This window comes from Aedes albopictus, chromosome 1, assembly GCF_035046485.1.
Source record: "Aedes albopictus strain Foshan chromosome 1, AalbF5, whole genome shotgun sequence".
Taxonomy (NCBI): Eukaryota; Metazoa; Arthropoda; class Insecta; order Diptera; family Culicidae; genus Aedes; species Aedes albopictus.
In genome coordinates this window covers 137,917,328-137,938,833 of record NC_085136.1, presented here as the reverse complement: position 1 = coordinate 137,938,833, position 21,506 = coordinate 137,917,328, and the positions used below count along the sequence as shown (strand labels likewise).

The 21,506-nt window shown below is 39.2% G+C and overlaps 1 protein-coding gene across 8 annotated transcripts in view; it reads right to left on the bottom strand.

Moving 5' to 3' along the window:
* Positions 1–685: 685 nt before the first annotated feature.
* Positions 686–21,506, bottom strand: part of LOC109423065 (progestin and adipoQ receptor family member 3) — a 174,541-nt gene continuing 153,720 nt past the window's right edge. For 7 of the 8 annotated variants that reach the window (XM_062845460.1, XM_029852512.2, XM_062845463.1 and 4 more), the window contains 3 exons: positions 14,953–15,141; positions 12,420–12,591; positions 686–2,490 (listed from right to left, as the gene is read on the bottom strand). In XM_062845460.1, the coding sequence (XP_062701444.1) occupies positions 2,420–2,490; positions 12,420–12,591; positions 14,953–15,141 (432 nt within the window). In that variant the 3' untranslated portion in view covers positions 686–2,419. The remainder of the gene's footprint in view (positions 2,491–12,419; positions 12,592–14,952; positions 15,142–21,506) is intronic. The other variant, XM_062845464.1, reaches the window with a different exon arrangement.

Here is a 21,506-nt window from a genome sequence, read left to right as displayed (position 1 = left end):
GAATAAGAAAGAGAGCGATGGAGAGAGGGGCCATTTGATGGAGAGAATGATCAAGAAAAAAGGAAAAGCTGGCTACGCCGATGTCAGTTGGAGTAAAAACGCGAAAGAGACACGTGTGTGAGTGGCTTTCGGGTAATTATTATTCGCGGTAGCATTATTTGGCGCTGTCTGACGAAATAGAACTAGGTGAGATCGTTCTGATTTTTTCTTTGTATGTATCCTATGAGGATGTCGGGGTGATTTTGCTAATGTGGTTTCTAGGAGTCTCCTTCCAAACCACATATAGTTCCAAAAATGTCTACAAATTCTTGCAATTGTCCTAATATTGAAGCAATAAAAACGCTTCAAGAAAATAGTTCCAACCCATAATAAATAAAAGAAATACAAAAAAAAAACATTGGTCAAATTACCCCATCGGTCGCTGATCACAATCACCAGACAAGACCATTATTTACGATACGTTATACGTTAATCCTAAGCTTTAAAGTTTGTTTTCATTATATGTACCTTGGTGCTACTTGTCATTATTTTAAGGGTTCACACTACTTACCTGGTACAAAAACAATTTCACATCTCCACAAGTCCCAAATCCCAATCTGTTGATTTCATAACTGTATTTCTAATTCATAGCTGCCATGCTCATGTCATAAAGGATGTCATCAATGTAATAAAAAAGTAAGAAAACTCTTCTGTTTTGAAACATTATTATCATCAATACCTAATCAAGTGTAGCATAGAAAATATAAAAAAAAGAAAAAAATCTAATTTTATTGAAATGTTACATTAGATCACATCTTGTACTGCGAATTGGTAAAATCGATACTATTCGTTATTCATTTTCAATGTATAGTACGTCATCGGTAATAATTGTCTACATTCGTAATCGCTTTTTTGTTAATAACTTTGAGCAACTTCACTTCGCCACGCCATTCTATTTAACTAGAACGGCGAGCTCAACACCTATACCTAAGTGTAACAATTGACTAACGGGTAAGGGTTCAATTACTATTCTACTTTTTTTACAACTAGGATAAACTTGGTAACCGGTTGTCTCGCTTTCTCTCTCAGTATCGTGCGCCCTGTGTTTGTGTGCGGCATGTCTTTTGCGCATCTGGTCAGGTGTACTGAACCCCGGCGGAGCATCCGTGAGTCATCCTGAACTCAACATATTTCATACCTAGAACAAGGGGCGGTTTGAGGGGGTGGTTTGGATAATTGAGATGTGTTCGGCAAGAGGGTTTCTAAAAGCTAAATGCTTGCTTGCAGATAGTGAATTGATGAGAACAAAGAACAGAATTAGGAGTTTCTTTCGAATGGAGAACAATGGACGTTCTTTGGAAGTGCTGAGTCCTGTTTAGGGTTCAATATAGAGATGAGTTAAAACGGAGTAAATTTCAACGTTATTCATACACCAACCTAGAGCATTTATGTAAACATTTTCGTTTTGTTTTTTTTTGTGTGTAATGCCTTCAACCGATTTGATTCATTTGTTTTGTTTGTCGCTCGTTAGTCAAATTACAAAAAACCAGTTGATTATTTTTGGCAAAATATTATGTTACTGGATTAGAACTATTGTTATCGAATATCATGAATGAAATCAACATGCAATGCTCATGCAACCTTAAACTTGATGAAATATAGAAGTTGAATTACATATACTATGCAATATTTATTCAGGTTTGAAGAATAGTATTCTCTGTGTATTTGATTCAGCAATTCCAAGAATTTTCATAAGTCTTATAGACAAATGGTTATTTGGAACTGCATGCCTCTTGGTTTTCCGGGCCATACCTTGCATCCCAATTCGCTAATATCAAAATAATTGAACATTTCACGTTACTTTGAATCACGTCTAAAAATTTGTCCTAGATCGCAAGTTCAAAGTGTAAAAAATGAAATAACCGGAAGTATTATTTTTATATCAAAAAGCTTCGAGGAGATCTTTACAAGCATCATAAAACCAAAATATGTTTTATGACAGTTCTTAGGATCTCCTGAATGTCAATTGGACTGGAAATCATTACTTGGGATCCTATGGTAATTTCTATCCTTTTTCACAGGTTGGTGTATCAATAACCGAAATATTTATAAAAAAAACTTCGATCTTCGACCTTTTGTCAAGAAACAGTTGTTTGACTATGCCTACACGTTGCATTAACTCTAGTAGTTCTTTTGACTTCCTTTCTTTCTGGTTAAATCCTATTATTTTTACTTAACATTTTTACCGATGCAATGTTAGAATGTTCGCGCTTGTATCGCTGTAACAACGATCATCTGCCACCGAAACCTGAATGAACCCGAATGAACTACATCGTAACAGTACGCACTGTATAAATGGTTAACGCAACGAAAAAAAAAACGCGTTTGATTTTGAAATAACTAATTGGTAGACGTTCTTCGATAAAGACAGTTTTTTTATTTACAACCGGTAGCATTTATCTCTATCTTCTACGCATCCGTTATCAATCATGAAAAATGCAAAGGCCAAACCTGCGAAAAAGAAAGGAATCGTGTATCGGTCTCAGATAGTAGTGGTGTCATTTGCATTGTCTACGGATTTAGCAGGTTTAAGATTCTTTTTGGTAGCTCTAATTTTTTGTGGTGGAGGTGTGAGTATAGATTTTGTATACGGTAAAACATACCTAGTTTTAAGTTCAAAGTAACCAGAGAAAACTACTTCAAAACAGGAAGAACTAAAAGCAGATGTAGAACCCAACCTAAAACAAGTTGTAACAAAGAAAAATCTTTGGGCGGTGTAGCGGTTAGTGTCAGGGTTATACTGTTAAGCCAGGATTAGTTTTCCAATATCATTTTGGTACATTGCACGCTAATCCCTTTCAATGTCCGTCCAAAATATTTTAGGAGAATATGTTTAACATGACACTCAGTTTGAATCTGTAGAGTAGTCAATAAGGTATTTGATTGCTACCACAATATTGGTATGTGTTCCCAACAAACATTTTTGCTGTACAAGAGTGAAACAAACCACTTTCAAGCAAACTTTAGCTTAAGAAACTATTAATCATCTAGTTTTGTTACTTGAGTTGTGCATTTTATAAAAAAAAATCTAAATTTGGCGACTATTCTTGCAAGGGTTATGGTCGAAATTCAATCGTTGTGCAATAACCACGTGCAATCGTGGCAGTCTCACATCACCATCCCGACTAGATGTGAATAACAAACCAATAACTAAAGAATAGCATATTTTTTCATTAGCCAATTCTTTAGTTTTTTATGTATAGCTCAGGATGACACATAAATAACAAAACATGATATCATTGTAAAACCAGTAATTGACGAGTTATTATTGAAAAATACAATAACATAATAATAACAAATATTACTATCATACTATCAGCCATAATATCAAAACAATAACATAATTTACCAGCATGTTAAAATATGTTATTATTTTGACATTCTTTTTTGCTATTATTTTGTTATTACAATGACAAAATCAGTTTTTCTTCAGTTGCTGTGCGATAGAAATTTAGTTATTATTTTAGTTATTTTAACTCTTATTTCAAACAAACTAATAGCTAATTTTGCCATTCAAACATTCTATTTTAATGGTGAAATTTGCCCTTCATTTGCCATTTCGCTATTCCCAGAATGTGTTGACATTTTCATGAAAGTTTCAAAAACCATTATTGTGGAAAATTTGAAAACAGATTTGTTTCCTTAAGCGAATATCTCGTAAGTACTTTCAACTGCTGGTGAAAGTAATCAAAAAACTTCAGTTTCATGTTGAATTTCCTTAGAAAATAAAAATTAAAATTTTTAACATAATTTCTTTGGTTCATTTTTTTTAATATTTCTGAGCACTGTACGACTGGCGCTGATAAAAATAATCATTTTGTAACTTGTTGTATAAATAACTACCATAATGCGGCTAAAAGATTGGAAATGGACTTGCGTTAAAATAAGCTATTTCCTTGAATAACTTGTTGAATAGAGGTGTGGTGCAAAGTCAAAAGACGTGCCCAGATGGCGACCGTGACAGGATCCAAGTGGGGGTTCGACACTATTTCCTGATTACGGAGGTGATATGTAATATTTAATTATAAGGTTTGCTTTGTCTCAGTTATCAGAAAGATTTATCTTCCCACTGTCTGTTGAGGGTATCCACATGCGTGGGATAGATAGACCCTAGTGGTTTCTGCTTTTTGTGGAGTTGCGCGTACGTACACGCTGCATTACACGAACACCACCTGAGTTACTGGTTGAAAATAGTAAACAAAGATCAGCTGTTCCCAGCGATTCTATACCATTACCCGGAAAACCATTACCCGGAATGCAATTTACCGGAAAGTCATTAACCGGAATGTACCATTTACCGGAATGTACCATTTACCGGAATGTACCATTTACCGGAATGCACCATTTACCGGAAAGCTTAGATTTTTGCTTTAGGAAATGGTGCCAGGAGCTTGTCGTTCTTGGAAAGACTTCATGGTCTTCGTTCCACATTTCACAAAGTGATTTTAATCACTGATAATAGGAAAAATTAAGTGCCATTACTAAGAATAAGGTGGAAGAACAGCAGACTATTCAAAGAATGGCAAACTTTCTGGGATTACAAATATTAATTAACGATTATCAAAAAAAGCTTTGCACAAAAATATAGTAGGTGTGTAGTAGGTTAGTGAGAAATGCAATATATATACCAAAATTATCGCAATATAAAAAAAGCTATCTTTCAGAAAAAGGGATAAAAAACTGGGAAAGGTTCAATAGCTACTGTCGTTTCTGACAACTTCATGAAATTTGAATGATGAAATTTTAGCTTTCGAATTGAAGTAGGTGGAATCCCCCTTTGAAACATTAGTAACTTAATTTTCAATTGAAAAAAACAGCTTTTGGATTAAAGAAGGGAAAATGCTAGTAAAATGGACAAATTTATAATGCCAATAAATACTTCATTAAAACAAAAAAAAAAAACAATTTTTTTGGTATTTAAATTTTTATGTATAGGGATGAGACATAAAACAAAGAATAATTCCCTCGCTGGCCAGTTCGTCCAATACATCTTTTTCCCATTTGTCCTTTTATCCCATCGACTTTTTATCCATTAGACCTCTTATCCTTTGACCTTATGTCCTATAGCCGTATACAAAATAGAACTCAAAAGAACAGCATTTTCTTTAAAGAAGGGTGATACTCCTATGAATATCATGCACGCATTTGACAAGCACATCTGTTCATATTTATACTTATAAATGTGCTCTTTAAACAAATCGTAAAATGTATGACATGCCATCCATAATCGTTTCAATAAGGTTAGATCAGCAAATAATGTTGCTGTCCAGATCGCAGCTAGGTATCTCATTTCAAGCTGAAAGTAATACCATTGGTAGGCTAATGGTTCTCAGAGGTAACTCAATGGTTTTTATCGCACTAACAACTTGAAATATAATAGGCTCTCAGCAACAGCCATGAAACAATAACGTTTGAGAACAATATATCATTGTCCATCAGTCAGTCGACGCGAGCAGACCAAATGGCCGAAGACGAGGAACAATTTTTTAGTTTGGACGAGCCTACCAGTGACGGTGAAGAAATGGAGAACAATGTTGGCGAATTGATTCACACAAACAGGAAGCGCTTCAAACTACTTTACCGTGGTTTTGTATATCACAAGGACAAACAAGTAATGTCTTCAAAACTTTCACTAAAAGTTTCAGAAGTTTATAATCGGGTTTTTTTTGGGTAGGTGGAAAACTATTGGTACTGGGAATGTGAAAAGCGAAGGAATCAAGATGACGCCGAAAAATGCAGAGGAAGAGCGCGGACGGAAGTGATTAATGGCAGTCACGTGATAATAGCAACGAAAAACCACAACCATATGGCAGATCCTCTCAGACTTGAAACAAGCCATTATAGGGAAGCCCTTAAAAGGAAGGCATCACAAGGGGATGAAAGACCTGAGAAGATCATTCGCCGTACTGCTTCCCAGTTTCCTGTTGAGGTAAATCAACAAGCTGAATGTGTTTGCTATATTTTTAATTGCCACCATGTTCTAGGTTCAAACGACGGTATCGAAAACGGCCCAGCGACGACTTTGCCAGCGCCAACGAAGTTCTGCTGTCTTGCCCAACGATGCTACGGATTTTGATATACTGGATACGACATTTACCAAAACCTTCGATAATGAAAGGTTTTTGTTGAAGAACGTGGAATATCGCAGCGGACGAATAATGGTATTCTCTACCGCAGCAAATCTAACAAGACTAGGCCAAGCGCAGATTCTTATTCTCGACGGAACATTCTCTTCCACGCCTAAAGGGTTTCGACAGGTGTTTGCTATTCATGCATCTGTGGAGAATGACGCTGCTCGAAAATTCATGCCGTTTGTTCATATGCTGCTGCCCGACAAAGCGGAAACAACATATAAGAAGGCATTGAAGTTGGTGAAAAATGCTGCAGCTGAGAATGGCGTAACGCTTGATCCTCGCGTTGTTCTGACCGATTTTGAAAAAGCAGAGATAAATGCCGTGAAAAAAGTTTTCCCAGATGCTGTTCAGTATGGTTGCTTTTTCCACCTTACTAAAAGCTGGTGACGTCGTCTGCAAAAGCTGGGATTGACCGGGAAATACTGTGAAAGTATTCGAATGCAGCTGACGTTTAAACAAACTGAAGCCTTGGCATTTTTGAAGCCCAAAAATGTTCCAGAAGGTCTTGCAGCCATTCGGGCAAGCGCTCCTCAATCAATGCAGCCGTTTCTCGATTATGTCGAGAAAAACTATGTATTGGGTAAAATTCGATCAGATGGCCGACGAGGAATTCCACGGTTTGCTCCAAAATTTTGGTCAATGCGGCACAATCTGTTGAAGGGCCTTCCACGCACCACTAATGTCATCGAGGGATATCATAACAAATTCAATTCTCCCCTAAAAGGCGGGAGCGATTTGAAATTTTATGCTGTGCTTAACGCTTTTAAGGAAGAGGAACAGTCGACATCTGCCGAGTTCCTAAGATATCTACAAGGTGACGTCCCGGTCTACACCAGTCGAATGAAGAAGCTTCAGCAGAAAGAGGAGAAGCTCAAACAAGCGATTCGGTCGAGTCGTGATATTTCGATGGCAGATCATCTTCTCTCACTAGCTCTTATACTGCAGAATAAGTAAGTTTTTTTTTTCATGTAAATAAAGATAAATCCATCCAAAATGACAAATAAAATTTTTTACACAAACATGTTCTCATTAAACTAAAAAAAAGAAGGAAAAATATTCCGGTAAATGGTTTTTTCGGGTAATGGTTTTCCGGTAAATGGTTCATTCCGGTAAATGGTCTTTCCGGTAAATGGTTTTCCGGTAAATGGTTCATTCCGGTAAATGGTATTCCGGTAAATTGCATTCCGGGTAATGGTTTTCCGGGTAATGTCGTAGAACCGTTCCCAGCAAAATCAAATGGGCATATTTTCAACAGTTTTCAACCAGTAGATTTGCATTAGTGTTCGTGACACCGCGCTGCGAAACCACTCTACACAGCGACAGAAACATGTTTGTTTATCAAAACGAGTAAGACCCTTTTGACATGTTAATGCAGAGTTGAACTGGTGTATTTATTTAATTAGGATTCCTTGAATCACCTTAAAGTGTTGCACCGGGTAATAGATAGTTGTACTTTTTGGCACTTTTGTTTTGCTGAAAAAGTAGGCCGTTTTAGCGCACTTCTGCTCAGTGAAAAGTTAACATTTTATTTTTCACTAAAACAAAAACTGAATTTTCGATAGAAGTCTCGGAGAGTCGAGTCGAGTCACATATACCAATAAACTCAGTTCGACGAACGGAGATGATGTCTGTATGTGTGTATGGTCGATTTTACGGATTAAAGCTCGAATCGAACCGGAATTTTACCGCATTGTTTGCTATTGAAAATGGTGCGGATCGGTCAAGGCGTTCCGGAGTAATGAGCATGAGCATGAGCATGATTGACCGCCCGCGGTTGCTCCTCTGTTATTGCAAGGACAACTGCATTTACACAAAGAACCAACAGATGATGCTTGGGATTAGCGTTCTCTTCATTGTGTAAATGCTGGAATCCCAATACTTTTCAACAAGCAATACCAGCGCCGGCCGCGTCCGAATGCAGGTCAATTGAGGATATGGAAGGAAGTGATGACGTGATTCTCGCTTAGGCCAATAACCGAGGAATTCTCTGCGTTACTACGAGAAATCACTAGGAGTTTGGACAGGGGAAATGGAGATGTGTTGAGGATTTTGTCGTGGTAAACGAGTGTAATGTTTTGATTCGCGATTAATAATGCGCTCGCGAAGAAATACCCTTCTAAACCTTGGACGACGAACGCGATCTTTTGTGCCTCAAAACTCACCCTACATAAGTTATTAATTCGCAACTAAGGAGAACACAATGCTAAATACCGACGCATCTGTAGTTTGCGTTTCCGCGCGAGACAATGCTGAACGCGATCAATGCACAAGTATTAACAAAATAACACGTGATAAATAAATCAGAAAGATCTTACCGCATGGTTCACCGTCTATCTTTTACCGACCCTCTCTTTTTCCAGAAATTCATGCAACCTTTATTTGAGTTGAAACATGTATTCATTTGTACTAAAATATTACAAATGTCGACACCGAAGATGACGAACCATTCAAATTGTTGTGTTCATGCAAAAAATGAAAGGAAATTATTTATTATCAACTAAATGTGCATTTGGAACTAGCGCCGACACATGACGTGGCGAACTTTTCAATATTTGTTAGATAAATACACAAAAACCAGAGCAGAATTGTATAAATCCTTTAGCATTAATTATTATTATTATGGCCTCTTCTCCGAAATCACAGTGAACCGCTACAACTACACACGGGTACGACGATGTGGACATTCAAATTGACGACGACGACGACGCAGCCGGTCCGAATAAAAAAAAGCGGTTTTTTCACTTTGCCTCAAAAATCACACTAAACCGCCCCGTACGAAGATGAGCACAGCCAAATCTGTGACGACGACGACGCGGCAGCCCCAAATGAAAAAAATGGCCTCTTCACTTTGCCTCCAAAATCACGCAGATGAGCACAGTCAAATAGACGACGACGACGGACGATCCGAATGAAAACGCGGCCTGTACACTTTGCCTCCAAAAACTCAAAGCGGCATTTCGACGTTACCTCCAAAAATACACTAAACTGCCCTGTACGAAGACGAGCACTGTGAAATAGACGACGACGACGACGACGCGCTCGCGGCCGAACCAAATGAAAAAAGCGGCATTTCGACGTTGCCTCCAAAAACACACTAAACTGCCCTGTACGAAGATGAGCACTGGTCAAGGCGTTCCGGAGTAATGGTCATTTTAGTGATCCGGATCAGCACCGGTGAACTGGTCATATATAAAATTGAATCAAATTCTATCATGCGATACATCAAATTGCGCCGAATTTTGTAAACTTTAGCATGATTGCCGAATTTTATGAGGAAATCATCAATGCGAACCACAAAACCACGATGTCAGCCAAAAATTCAAGATGGCTACCCACAACTACAAGAAGTGGTTGTGTTAAGGAGTTTTAGGCTCTTAAACATGTAATATGGGTATATTTGGTTGGGAGATGTCCAAAATGGCGACCAAAACCCAAAATGGCGACCCAAAATCCAAGCTTGCGGCCCAGAATTGAAGTCATATTTGGTATGGAGCGGTCCGGTAAAAAATGAAGACCAGATTATACAAGGCCCAAAATTCAAGATGGTGGGTCAAAGTTCAAGATAATCATAAAGGCCTGTCAAAAAATTGCAGCTCTGAATATGGGTATATTTTGTATAGAGAAAAATGTCCGGAGTCCAAAAATGATGACCAGAATATGCAAGATGGCGGCCCAAAATTCGAAATGGTAGCCGTTTTAACGAGATCTAAAGGTTCTAAAACCATCCAATATGGGTATATTTGACATAGAGAAGATGTCCGGAGACCAAAAAAGGGTGGCCAGAATATGCAAGATGGCTGCCCAAAATTCAAAATGGAGGTCAATAGTTTATGGTGGCGGTTGTTTTAAGGAGTTTTAGGCTCTTACCATGCAATATGAGCATATTTGGTATGGAGAAGATGTACAGAGTCCAGAAATGGTGACCAGTATATCCAAGATAGCGGCCCAAAATCAAAGATGGCAGCTCAAAATTCAAGACGGCACCTGTTTTAAGGAGTGTTAGGTTCTAAAATGCGCAATACGAGTTTATTTAACATAGACAAGATGTCCGGAGTCCAAAAATGGCGACCAGAATATACAAGATGACGACCTAAAATCCAAGAAGGTGGTTCAAAATTCAAGATGGCGATTGTAATAAGGAGCCTCTAAAACCATGCAATCATCTATATATATAAAAATGAGTTTGAAGTTCCTTTGAGGCAACAAAACTCACGAACGGGTGAACCGATCAGGATGACTTTTGCATGGTTTGATTCGTACTCATGGTGGCTGTGTTTATAAATAGTAAAAGTTACGAAAATCCTTTAAAAAAATATGAAAATTGAGAAAATTCTGATTTTTGATGAACCGGGAAGAAATTTGGCGTGATCGAAATGAAATCAATCTAGAGTGCGTTGCTGCGATAACCTCAACAGTTGTCAAACCACCACAAGACTGGCAAGACAAAGTTTGCCGGGACAGCTAGTTATATATAAAAATGAGTTTGAAGTCCCTTTGAGGCAACAAAACTATCAAACGGCTGAACCGATCAGGATCACTCTTGCATGGTTTGATTCGTATTCATGGTGGCTGTGTTTATAAGTAGAAAAAGTTACAAAAATCAACGAAAAAAAGTAAGAAAAGTGACCAGAAGATGTCGGCTCAAAATGCAAGATGGCGGCCAACAATTCGAGATGGAAGTTGGCTTTAGGAATTTTAGGTGGCAATATGGGTATATTTGGCATGGGTCATATCCAAGAAGGTGGCCCAAAATTCAAGATGACTCCAGTATCAAGGAGTTTTAGGCCCTGAAGCCATGCAGTATAGGGATGATTCGGTTCGATTTGTTAAAAAAAATGACAACCATAATATCCAATATGGTGGCCCAAAATCCAAAGTGGCGACTGTTTCAAGGAGTTTTAGGCACCAAAATCATGCAGTTTAGGGTTAATTTGGTATAGGGAAAACGTATAGAGTCCAAAAATGATAACCGGAGTATCCAAGATGGCGGACAAAATATCCAAAATGGTGGCTGTTTTGAGGAATGCACTCAGTGAAAAAAAAACTTACGAAATTCCTCAAAATACCTTATGAATTTTAGCTATAACTAGAACTTATGGATGCCATAAGAATCTATATATATAAATGCAGTGGCATACGTGGGACCGCGCATAACTTGCAAACGGATGGTCCGATTTGGGTCGTCTGAGTTTTGTTCTGTTAGTTTTCACCCAAGGAAGGTTTATGAGGCAAAACACGAATCTACGCCATAAAGCGACCTTATGTAAGTCATTCGAATCATTTTGAATTCTTGTACCGACTTTTCGAACCCTCTAAGCAGAATACCCTCTTATGAATTGTTTAAAGGCCGTTTCATAGGTTGAGTCTTATGGTAATCTTAAGTTTATTTGGCTGTTAGCTCAAAATTCAAGATAGCGGTGCTCAATTTAATAAGACGAATCGAATGTGCCTTTTTTGCGTGGATTTTAAAAACAGCTGCCTAGTGGGCAATGGTGGACTTTAGGTATAAAATACCTAAACGGCTGCAGGTCTAATAAACGGAAAAACAAATACAATTTAATAATAGAGAAAAGTAACAATTTTTGTAATTTGAAAAAGAAATGTCCAATGTAAAAAGAAAATCTTGTTAAGTACTGTTCCTTTAAATTTCACTAAGAATTTGCATCTTTTGACAGATACGTATTTCAACCTCAATTGAAAGGTCGTTTTCAGTGTCTTGTACTTGACTCGAGTCATTCGAGAATAGAATAGAATAGAATCTTTCTAACTTCGTGTAGAATAGCCCGATCTTATCCAAATTTGGACCACTGATACACAAGTAGTTGATCAGCTTACAGTAAAAAATTGAGAATATTTGACGCACTTTTCGAAAATAGCTGTATGTTTTGGACATTTTTTGACAAGTAAAAATTATTTCTGTCCCGATCATTGTATTGGATATCATTATTATTTTGATGAAAGCCAAAGAAGGATTTACATAATTTAATAGAAAAATGTTTAAATGTTTTATTTGTGAAATTGTTGGTAAGTGTATTCTCTAGAGAAAGATGTTAAAGAACCAAAGTTAAAATGAAAGAAAAGTGCTGTGCAAAAGTATTATTAACTTAAAATTCCACCTACAAATATGTTTAAATGTGTTAATGTGATAGTGATTATTTACAAAAGATACAGGTGTGGTAAATTACTTGGAAAAGCAAAGATGCAGTTTCTTTTTTTTTTTTTGTTAAAATGTCTTCGGATACTTACCGCTGTTGTGCCAGTAGTAGAGAGCGGCCAGCACAAAAACGTGCCACCAGTTGTGCGAATGGCCGATGTAATCCACTTTGCCGGCGAACCACCGTTCCGGTATCCTGGTGACGTAGATCAGGAAGGCCGTGCCCGTCAGCAAATACATTATCATCACACGTGGAATGAACAACTGAGGGATATGGGAAGGGAAAGAGAAGCGCGCGCATTAACAAAATGGAAATCACATTGGGGGTCAAGCATGAGTCATAGACAAGGAGACGAAATAATCGGATTGGCTCACAGCTGGCGGTTTTATCGACCTGATAACTTTCCACGAACTAATTTACTTCAGTTTACACATTGACGTATCGCCTTAAACATATTGATAATTATCCTTCCTTGAACTTTTCCGATAAGTGTCCAATTTCCAGGTTCCTGACTTCTATGCGATGCATACAGGAGGAATACTTTTCCGGGTTCATCTAGATGAGTTCTGCAGCGATACCATCATTATCAGCTGCCTTTTGTTTTTGAGTTGGTGAAAAGTATGCTCAACTTCCCTCAGCATGGGAATTGGTTCATTTCGATCCTCAGTTGCACTGACGTAGTCTTTTCGTCCGCTGAATTGATTCCTCTTGCCTACATTCTCCTCGCCACTCACGTGCTCATCGAAGTCCCTGCTTCCACCTTTCAACTATCTCACGCTCGTCCGTCAAGAGGCTGCCGTCTTTAGCCGGCCGCATTTCGGCTCGAGGCACGAAATCTTTCTGGAATGCATAGATCTTCTGGTAGAACTTCCGTCCTCTAAAATTCTCACATCGAGATAACCCTCATTCGGCAAGGCTGTCTCCCCGGGTAGAGGTGAAATACTGACGATCAAAACGTGATGTTGGTTTGATTGATATAAGAGATAAAAGATCTGAAAATAATATCTGAAAAATGTTCCTGGAACAGCTGAACAATATCAAAATTTGATATTTCAAGATCAAATGAATGGCTCGCTGCTATTGGTTAGATCTTACAAAATCTAAATATGATATTATGATGATTATTTTTGATTTTATTTTTAGATCTTTTCAAATCAAACCCATATTACCCACTTTATGATCTCCATATCAAAATATGATATTATTGAGCTCTTTTCCTCTACTCGGGTCCAGATGCTGCGTGGCAAAATTAGGTTGCTTGAATCGCATTAGATCATGCCGAGGTGCCCGTTGGTACGGTACATAGGTAAAGAAGAAAACTTTTGGACGCAGTTCATCCTGCATCCGAAACCACGGTTCTTCAGTACTTCGATGAGTATGCGAATGCGGATGCTCCCGATGAACCTTCAATACGCTTCTCGTCGCTAGGGTCGTCGACATTGGTATCGGTTTGCATTCTTCTCTGCCTTTTCGCTGCTTGTGGTTTTACGGCAGGAAACTTAGCTTGTATTCCTAGTAGCCTATGGATTGTGCATTGGCCACTCCCCCAAATACAGTCCTTAACAGCTAGGCTCAAGCGCCGGGGTGGTGTTTTTCAATGAGCGCCAAAGAGACCTTGCTCATATCTTGCTCCTTTTTGTTAGCTTGAAGCATTTTTTTTTGTTACGTGAAACAGGCGTTTTCTTCACGATAGTTTAATTCCCAGGTCTAATATGTAAGATCACGAAATTGACGACTAACTTTCACATAAATGAACTCTGGATAAGCGTTTAGCACAGACAAACAGACGTCTCACTCTACTCACTTCCCATCGTTTCCCTTTTTAACGGATTATTCAAGTATTCCGTTGTTCGCAAATCTCTCGCTCATGGCGCTCACATCGTTTTTGCTTCTGTTTGACGTTTGCTCACTACTGCCATCTACTCAGTGAGTTTGCGAACCACAGCGTAATTAGCATTGGGCGATTATGTTTTCGTGACGATCATTTTTATCGCATTTTGTTCCAAGTGATACGTTTGTTTGTCTGTGCGTTTAGTCTTGATATATTTGGAATTTTTCAATGCTATGCCAGTTTGTCTGTGATTTTATGCTCATGTTTATCGAAGGCGTTGATTGTGCGACCAGACGATCAAATATGAAGTAGCCAACGTGCGAACCAAACGATAACGACGTCGAATACTGATTTGATCGCCAATGGACTTGACATTAGACTTGAAAAGCAAAATTATGCAACGCGTGTCGCGTCGCATCGGCATCAGGTGGAGCTTTGACGGCGCTGCTGGCTGATGGGTTTGTTTGGTCGAATTTCACTTCCAAGGTCTGAGATGGATCACATCAATGAAAACGATCGCCATGCGTATAATAACGATCACCACCGACGATGACCGCGCGCCGTAGCAGTAGTGGCAAGGTCGTCCGTTGTCCGTCGTTTTTTGATGTGCGCGATACACGGAATGCGGGGTTGTTTGGTTCACATTTGAAATTCATGACAGTTGCCTGTCGTCGGTCGTCCGGTTCCAGTCAATGATTGGATTTCGCACGCCGCGCGGTCGGCGATATCACACATCAGGCGTGCGTACGTACATGCCGCGCACGGTGCTTTGGAGGTGTTAAGTGTGACTTACCTTGACCATGGTACTTTCTGCGCCGCCCATCACGATGTACCAGTGGAGCGTCGGTACGACGCCGTACGCGGCCCAGGCGACAAAGGCAAGCATCTTCACGTTGGAGTTCACCTTCAGGCGGGGAATCTGCAGGATCATTGCTACCGTGAATATCACTCCGATGGTGATAATGTAGAAATTGCGCAGTTCCTGGCGGGGAAGTCAAGGAAAAAGATAAAGTCAATGTCATGTTTTACTAGAGGTTAGCGTTTCTAATGAATCATTTAGGGTGCCTGTACCAGTTATCGCACTACCTAAGGAAAACTATTTCTACAAAAATAAGAAGAAGACCAACGAATGTTTCCAATATGTCAAATGATTGTGTAGTTTCCATACTTTACAGGAAAAATAAACAAACTGAACTGAGCCAAAATTACTTTTAGTATTTATTACGGCGTGTGCCAATGATAGGAACCCTGAACCAGTTATGGATACATTTGTTAATTTGTGTTCCGCTTCGCACTGTATTCCTTATGGGATTAGCCATAACTGGTACACTATGGCGAAATAGGGTGCAAGGAAGCCGAAATTATAAGGAAAATGATTTATTTCTATAACAATTTTTGCAAATTGTGAAGTTTTAATGATTTGTGAGTGTGATCTTGTATCCACACAATGTTTCATGTTGTTTTTCATCAATAAAGGTTGAAAATCAGCTATAGCCAATTTGGGGCTGTCCATAAACCACGTGGTCATTTTTTTGGGACTTTTCAACCCCCCCCCCCCCCCCCCCCGCGTGGTCATAAGTCCATACTAAAATTTTTATTTGTCCATACAAAATGGTCATTGGCCGAACCCCCCCCCATGACCACGTGGTTTATGGACAGCCCCTTTGAGGTACTATAGCCATAACTGGTACACTGAGCCTATTTATGTTTATATATATTATTTTTTTCTGATTCTTCTTTTTACTCCCATGAATCCCAACTGAGGCAGGGTCTGCTTTTCAGATTAGTATTTTATGAGCACATACACAGTTATCTACTAAATGCATTCTTTGTAAAAGAACTTCATGGAAATTCCTGGCCCTGTCCAATTCCGTGCGTTATCTGTTAGCCTTATCGATTATCTGGTTTCTCTAGAGTAAATTTTTGAAATTCCAGAAAATCATGAAGGATTTTGAAAATTGATGTATATTGTTTATTACGAACATGTACAAAACGATCTAATGTACTTAAATAGAAATTATTTTCAGAACCAATTCGACAATTGATGTATTCGATAAGCATACAGTCTAGGTAAAGCACTAAGATTGATTTATCTTTATTATAGAGACTTTCAGCACTAAGAGAATTTATGAATACGTTTGAATACGAATTCGTATGAATGTTTGAAAAACTAAATTTCCACAACAAATGAACAATAAATTGAATTATTAAAATATATACAGGAGTCAATTTAAAAAATATTTGTTATTTTAGCTTAAAATTTGCGGAAAAATTCTTGAAGAAACTTCTTGAATTCTTCTTCTCGAGTTTTTGATGAAGTTTCGGGTAGAATTTCTGAATCAGAAAATATTTTCATCAAAAGATACATGTAAATATTTTACGAAGGTCCTCCTCCTCTCCTCTTCTTGGCGTAACGTCCTCCTGGGACAAAGCCTGCTTCTCAGCTTAGTGTTCTATGAGCACTTCCACAGTTATTAACTGAGAGCTTCCTCTGCCAATGACCATTTTGCATGTGTATATCGTGTGGCAGGCACGAAGATACTCTATGCCCAAGGAAGTCAAGGAAATTTCCTTTACGAAAACATCATGGACCGACCGGGAATCGAACCCGTCACCCTCAGCATGGTCATGCTGAATACCCGAGCGTTTACCGCCTCGGCTATATGGGCCCTTCCGGTTGATACGAAGGTCCCTTCCGGTTGATTTTTTAATTCGTTGAGAGATTTATGATAGGATTTTTAGATGACTTTCCAATCAAATTTTAAATCCGGAATTTTTAACGAAATCCTAGAAAATTTCTATAATAATTCCTTTGCCGTAATCTACAGAATTTTTTATATTTTGAACTACTGGGAGAATGCACGAAATAGTTATTTATGTAATGAGTTGCAAAAAGTTGTTTTTTTCAGCACGAGTCGTACATTTATCCAACGAGGCTTGCCGAGTTGAAGGTTCCAGGTTCAAGCACAGAAAAAGCTAAACTTTTTTTTTCTTTCTTTGTAGCAGTTGAGGTGATTAAATAGCCATGTCCTTATACGCAATCTCACAAATAATAATGACCGGAAGCTACAAATTTATTTATTCACATTAAGTCAACAGGTCAATTAGGCCCATTCCATAGATATTTGGGTTACTTGTTGATAAAGAAGATGTTATGTCGATGAAATCAATTGTATAATAAAGGGTGAAATATTGAACATCTGATTAATTACGATTAATTTAGCTAAAACATTTCAATACGATGGAACTGCTTCTGGAAGCAAACTTTTTCATACAACTGTGAAGCTTACTAGTACCTATCTACCCACGAACCAACACAACTGTACGATGAAGAGAAATTTCATTCTTTTTATTAAGCACTAAACAGTTTCGAAATAAGATTACGATGCCAAATTAAGATGGGAAGCAGTGACGTAGTTTTCCTAGCACAGAAGTGCAAAAATACTTCCAGGAGCGAGACGCAAAAAGAAATATTCCAGAGATCGAACCTCGAATCTTCAGATTGACTGTCTCATGCTCAACCACCTGCACCATTTGAAACTGATGAATATGAGGGAAAGAAGTGCAATGACGTTTTAATTTATCATTTTTGCTGTACAACAGATGAATAAACCACTCTTATGCTTGATTTTGATAATTTTGGCTGAAAAAGCTGTTATTCAGCTGTCATTGTTACTTGGGGGGTAACTTTGTTTTTATTCGTGCTGGCAACTTGTTTTTGTTCGTGCTGGCATGCGATTTTTAGTATCAACGAGACAAACTTTTGATAATTAGTCAATGACAGTGATAGAATTACTCTCATCGTCATCATGAAGCAATTCGCGAGTGTAAAGCTAACACAAGGCTTACTCACGATTCCGAGAGTAAACAGTGTGTGAGTTTATTCGCACCCGCCTGCTTCGTGAGTAAGAAGCAAAACAAAAACAGAAACACTCATGAGTTTTTATTCGTGAAGAACTAGTGGAGGTGCGGGAAGTGCATTTTATTGTGGTTATTATAGCAAATCCAGTGATTATCCAACATAACTAATGCTTTATGCTTCATTGTTCCTGAAAAGCAGCATTGCCAGTCGTTAAAATGCGTTTTTCGTCAAAGTGCAAAAAAACTCACGAAGCTTCGCGAATCACATGCGAGTGCTTGCCAGCTTCGTTTAATCACGAATAAAGAAGTGCGAGTATTCTCGGGCCCCTGTTGTTCACGAGTATGTTTGTTTTGGTTTGTGCCTGCTCAGCTGCAATCTTCTTCATTTTCCATCTCTGGTCAATGAAAACGAATAGGACGCGATCAGTGAAGTACTCGATTGAAAGTAGTGAGCTGTTTTTTTTGTATGGTGAGATGGTCAATTCTCCATTTCTGTAATGAAATGGCCTAAACAGCGTGGGTTATTTGATTTCTTGACTAATTTGATGCTGTTTAAGTAAAAGAACTGTGTTGTTGTATTATTTGTTTCTTGCAACATCAACAAACAGTTACCCAAACTTTTGCTCAAACGGCATCAAATTAGGCAAGAAATCATATAACCCACGCTGTTGGCACCAATCCATTGCATACATCATTCCATACTTTCAATCTAGTACTTCACTGATTGCGTCCTATTCCTATTCCTAAAATGATGTATGGACGAAACGTTCGTGGCAACCCGATCAGAAAGGCATAACAAAAATGTAACATAATTATATCAACGGTAGATATATATATCACCGTTTGTTATATTTAGATATATTTGATAAAAATTATTTGGAAACCTGATATAATTATATCAGAATTATAACAAGGTCAATTATAATACAAATCAATTTATTTTGATCATCTTTATATTAACATTATAACAAACTCTGTTATAGTTTTGAAAATGCAGTTTATGTCAAATAAACATTTTACATGTGGTGTTTGGCACGCAGTTACGCCGCTATGCGGTGCTACTGTGCTTGCAAAATACAGTATTTTTGACAAGTTTGTATCATGATCTAGACCTTTAGGAAAGCTCAGATAGATATTGTCGCACTTATCCCGCGTTGAACAATTCGTCAATGAAATCATCGCCGTCATCAAACATTTGAAACCAGTTTTTTCTAAACCAAAGTCTTTACTATGAAAATATATTCACTGTATTCCACATGGGGAATAGAATGCAGTGAATATATTTTCATGGTCGATGTTTTGATTTACAGCGAGAAAACTGCTTTTTATTTTCCGAAAATGACAGGTGCTTAAGCCTTAAGATCATCAGTATCTTAGTGATGAGGCCACAATATTGAGGTCGTAAGCAGTGATTTGACCCTCCTAAGATGTTAGGTTTTTTGAACCACAATGGCGCAGTGCACGTTCAGTGTGACTGTCTGGGTCATCTTCTTCTTCTTGTTGGCTACAAAGTAACTTTACTCCAATGCCGAGCGTATAGTAGAGCACCATCTTCGTCGGTCTTGGGCGATGTTCCTCCAGTTTCCCCGAACGTGTAGGGATCGTAGATCTTCTTCAACCGCGTGCAGCCAGCGAGTTCGCGGCCGCCCACGAAGTCGCCTACCTCTACCGGGTTCTCTGCTGAATATTGTTTTCGCTATTCTTTCTTCCGACATTCGCACTACGTGTCCAGCCCACTGAAGTTTGCCGTATTTTATACGTTTTACAATATTCGCATCTTCGTACACTTGGTACAACTCGTGATTCATACGTCTGCGCCACACTCCATTTTCTTGTTTCCCACCGAGAATTGTCCGCAGCACTTTGCGCTCAAAAACTCCAAAAGCTTTTCGGTCTACCTCCTTTAACGTCCACGCTTCGTGACCGTAGAGGGCAACCGGAAGAATCAGCGTCTTATACAGAGCGAATTTTGTTTGCGTTTGCAAGTTACTGGACCTAAGCTGGCTACGCAATCCGTAAAAGGCCCTATTCGCAGCTGCAATACGCCTTTTCACTTCACGGGAAACGTCATTGTCACATGTCACAAGTGTACCAAGATAAACAAATTCTTCAACAACTTCAAATACTTCCCCATCAATCACTACCTCAGCACTAACACCACTAGGCCTGCTTCTGTCTCTACCCGCTATCATGTACTTCGTCTTGGTAGAGTTAATCGGCAAGCCTATCCTCGCTGTCTCTCTCTTCAGAGGAGCATAAGCTTCCTCCACTGCCCTACGATCGATGCCGATGAGATCAATATCGTCCGCAAAACCGAGGAGCATGTGCGACCGTGTGATGATAGAGCCATTCCTCTGCACGCCTGACCTCCTAATCGCTCCTTCGAGTGCAATGTTGAACAATAAATTTGAAAGAGCATCCCCCTGCTTCAATCCATCCAAGGTCACAAACGACGTAGACACTTCGTCCGCGATCCGAACACTTGATTTTGATCCATCCAGCGTTGCGCGTATCAGCCTAATTAGTTTCGCCGGAAAACCATGTTCTGACATTATCTGCCAAAGCTCATTTCTTTTCACTGAATCGTACGCTGCTTTAAAATCAATGAACAGATGGTGAGTCTGCAAGTTATATTCCCGAAATTTATCTAGGATCATCCGCAGGGTAAACATTTGATCCGTCGTTGATCGGCCCTCACGAAAACCAGCTTGGTATTCGCCGACGAAGGACTCCTCAAGAGGTCGCAGTCTGTTGAACAGGACACGCGACAGTATCTTATACGCCGAATTTAAAAGGGTAATCCCTCTGTAGTTGGAACACTCCAGTCTGTGCCCTTTCTTGTAGATTGGGCATATGAGGCCATCCAACCAACTAGTGGGCAATTCTTCATCCTCCCAAATCTTTATAATAATCTGATGGATTGATTGATGTAGCTGCTCGCTTCCGTGCTTAAGAAGTTCGACCGGGATCTCGTCCTTCCCAGCAGCCTTGCTGTTTTTTAGCTCCTTAAGGGCCTTTTTAACCTCATCCAGTGTTGGTGGTTCCACTGCTTGACTGTTATCCATTATGTTAATCCTGTTCCTGGGTGCTCCTTCGCTGCTACCATTTAACAAATCTTCGAAGTGCTCCTTCCACCTGGCTGCCACCATTGTTTTGTCTGTCAGCAAATTTCCTTCCCGGTCATTGCACATGGCGGGCACTGGCGCAGTCTTGTGCCGCGCGCCATTGGCAGTTGCATAAAATCTCCGCATATCGTTCCTGTCCATACTTTCCTGCGCTTCAGCAATAACACTCTCTTCGTGTTGCCGTTTCTTCCTGCGGTGGATTCGTTTCTCTTCTGCTCTTGCAACCCTGTACCGCTCTCTGTTCTGCCGGGTACCGGCCACTAGCATTCGACTTCTGGCGGCATTCTTTTCGTTCGTCGCTCGTTGGCAGTCATCGTCAAACCAACCATTACGTTGGCGTCGCTGAGCGGTACCAATCACC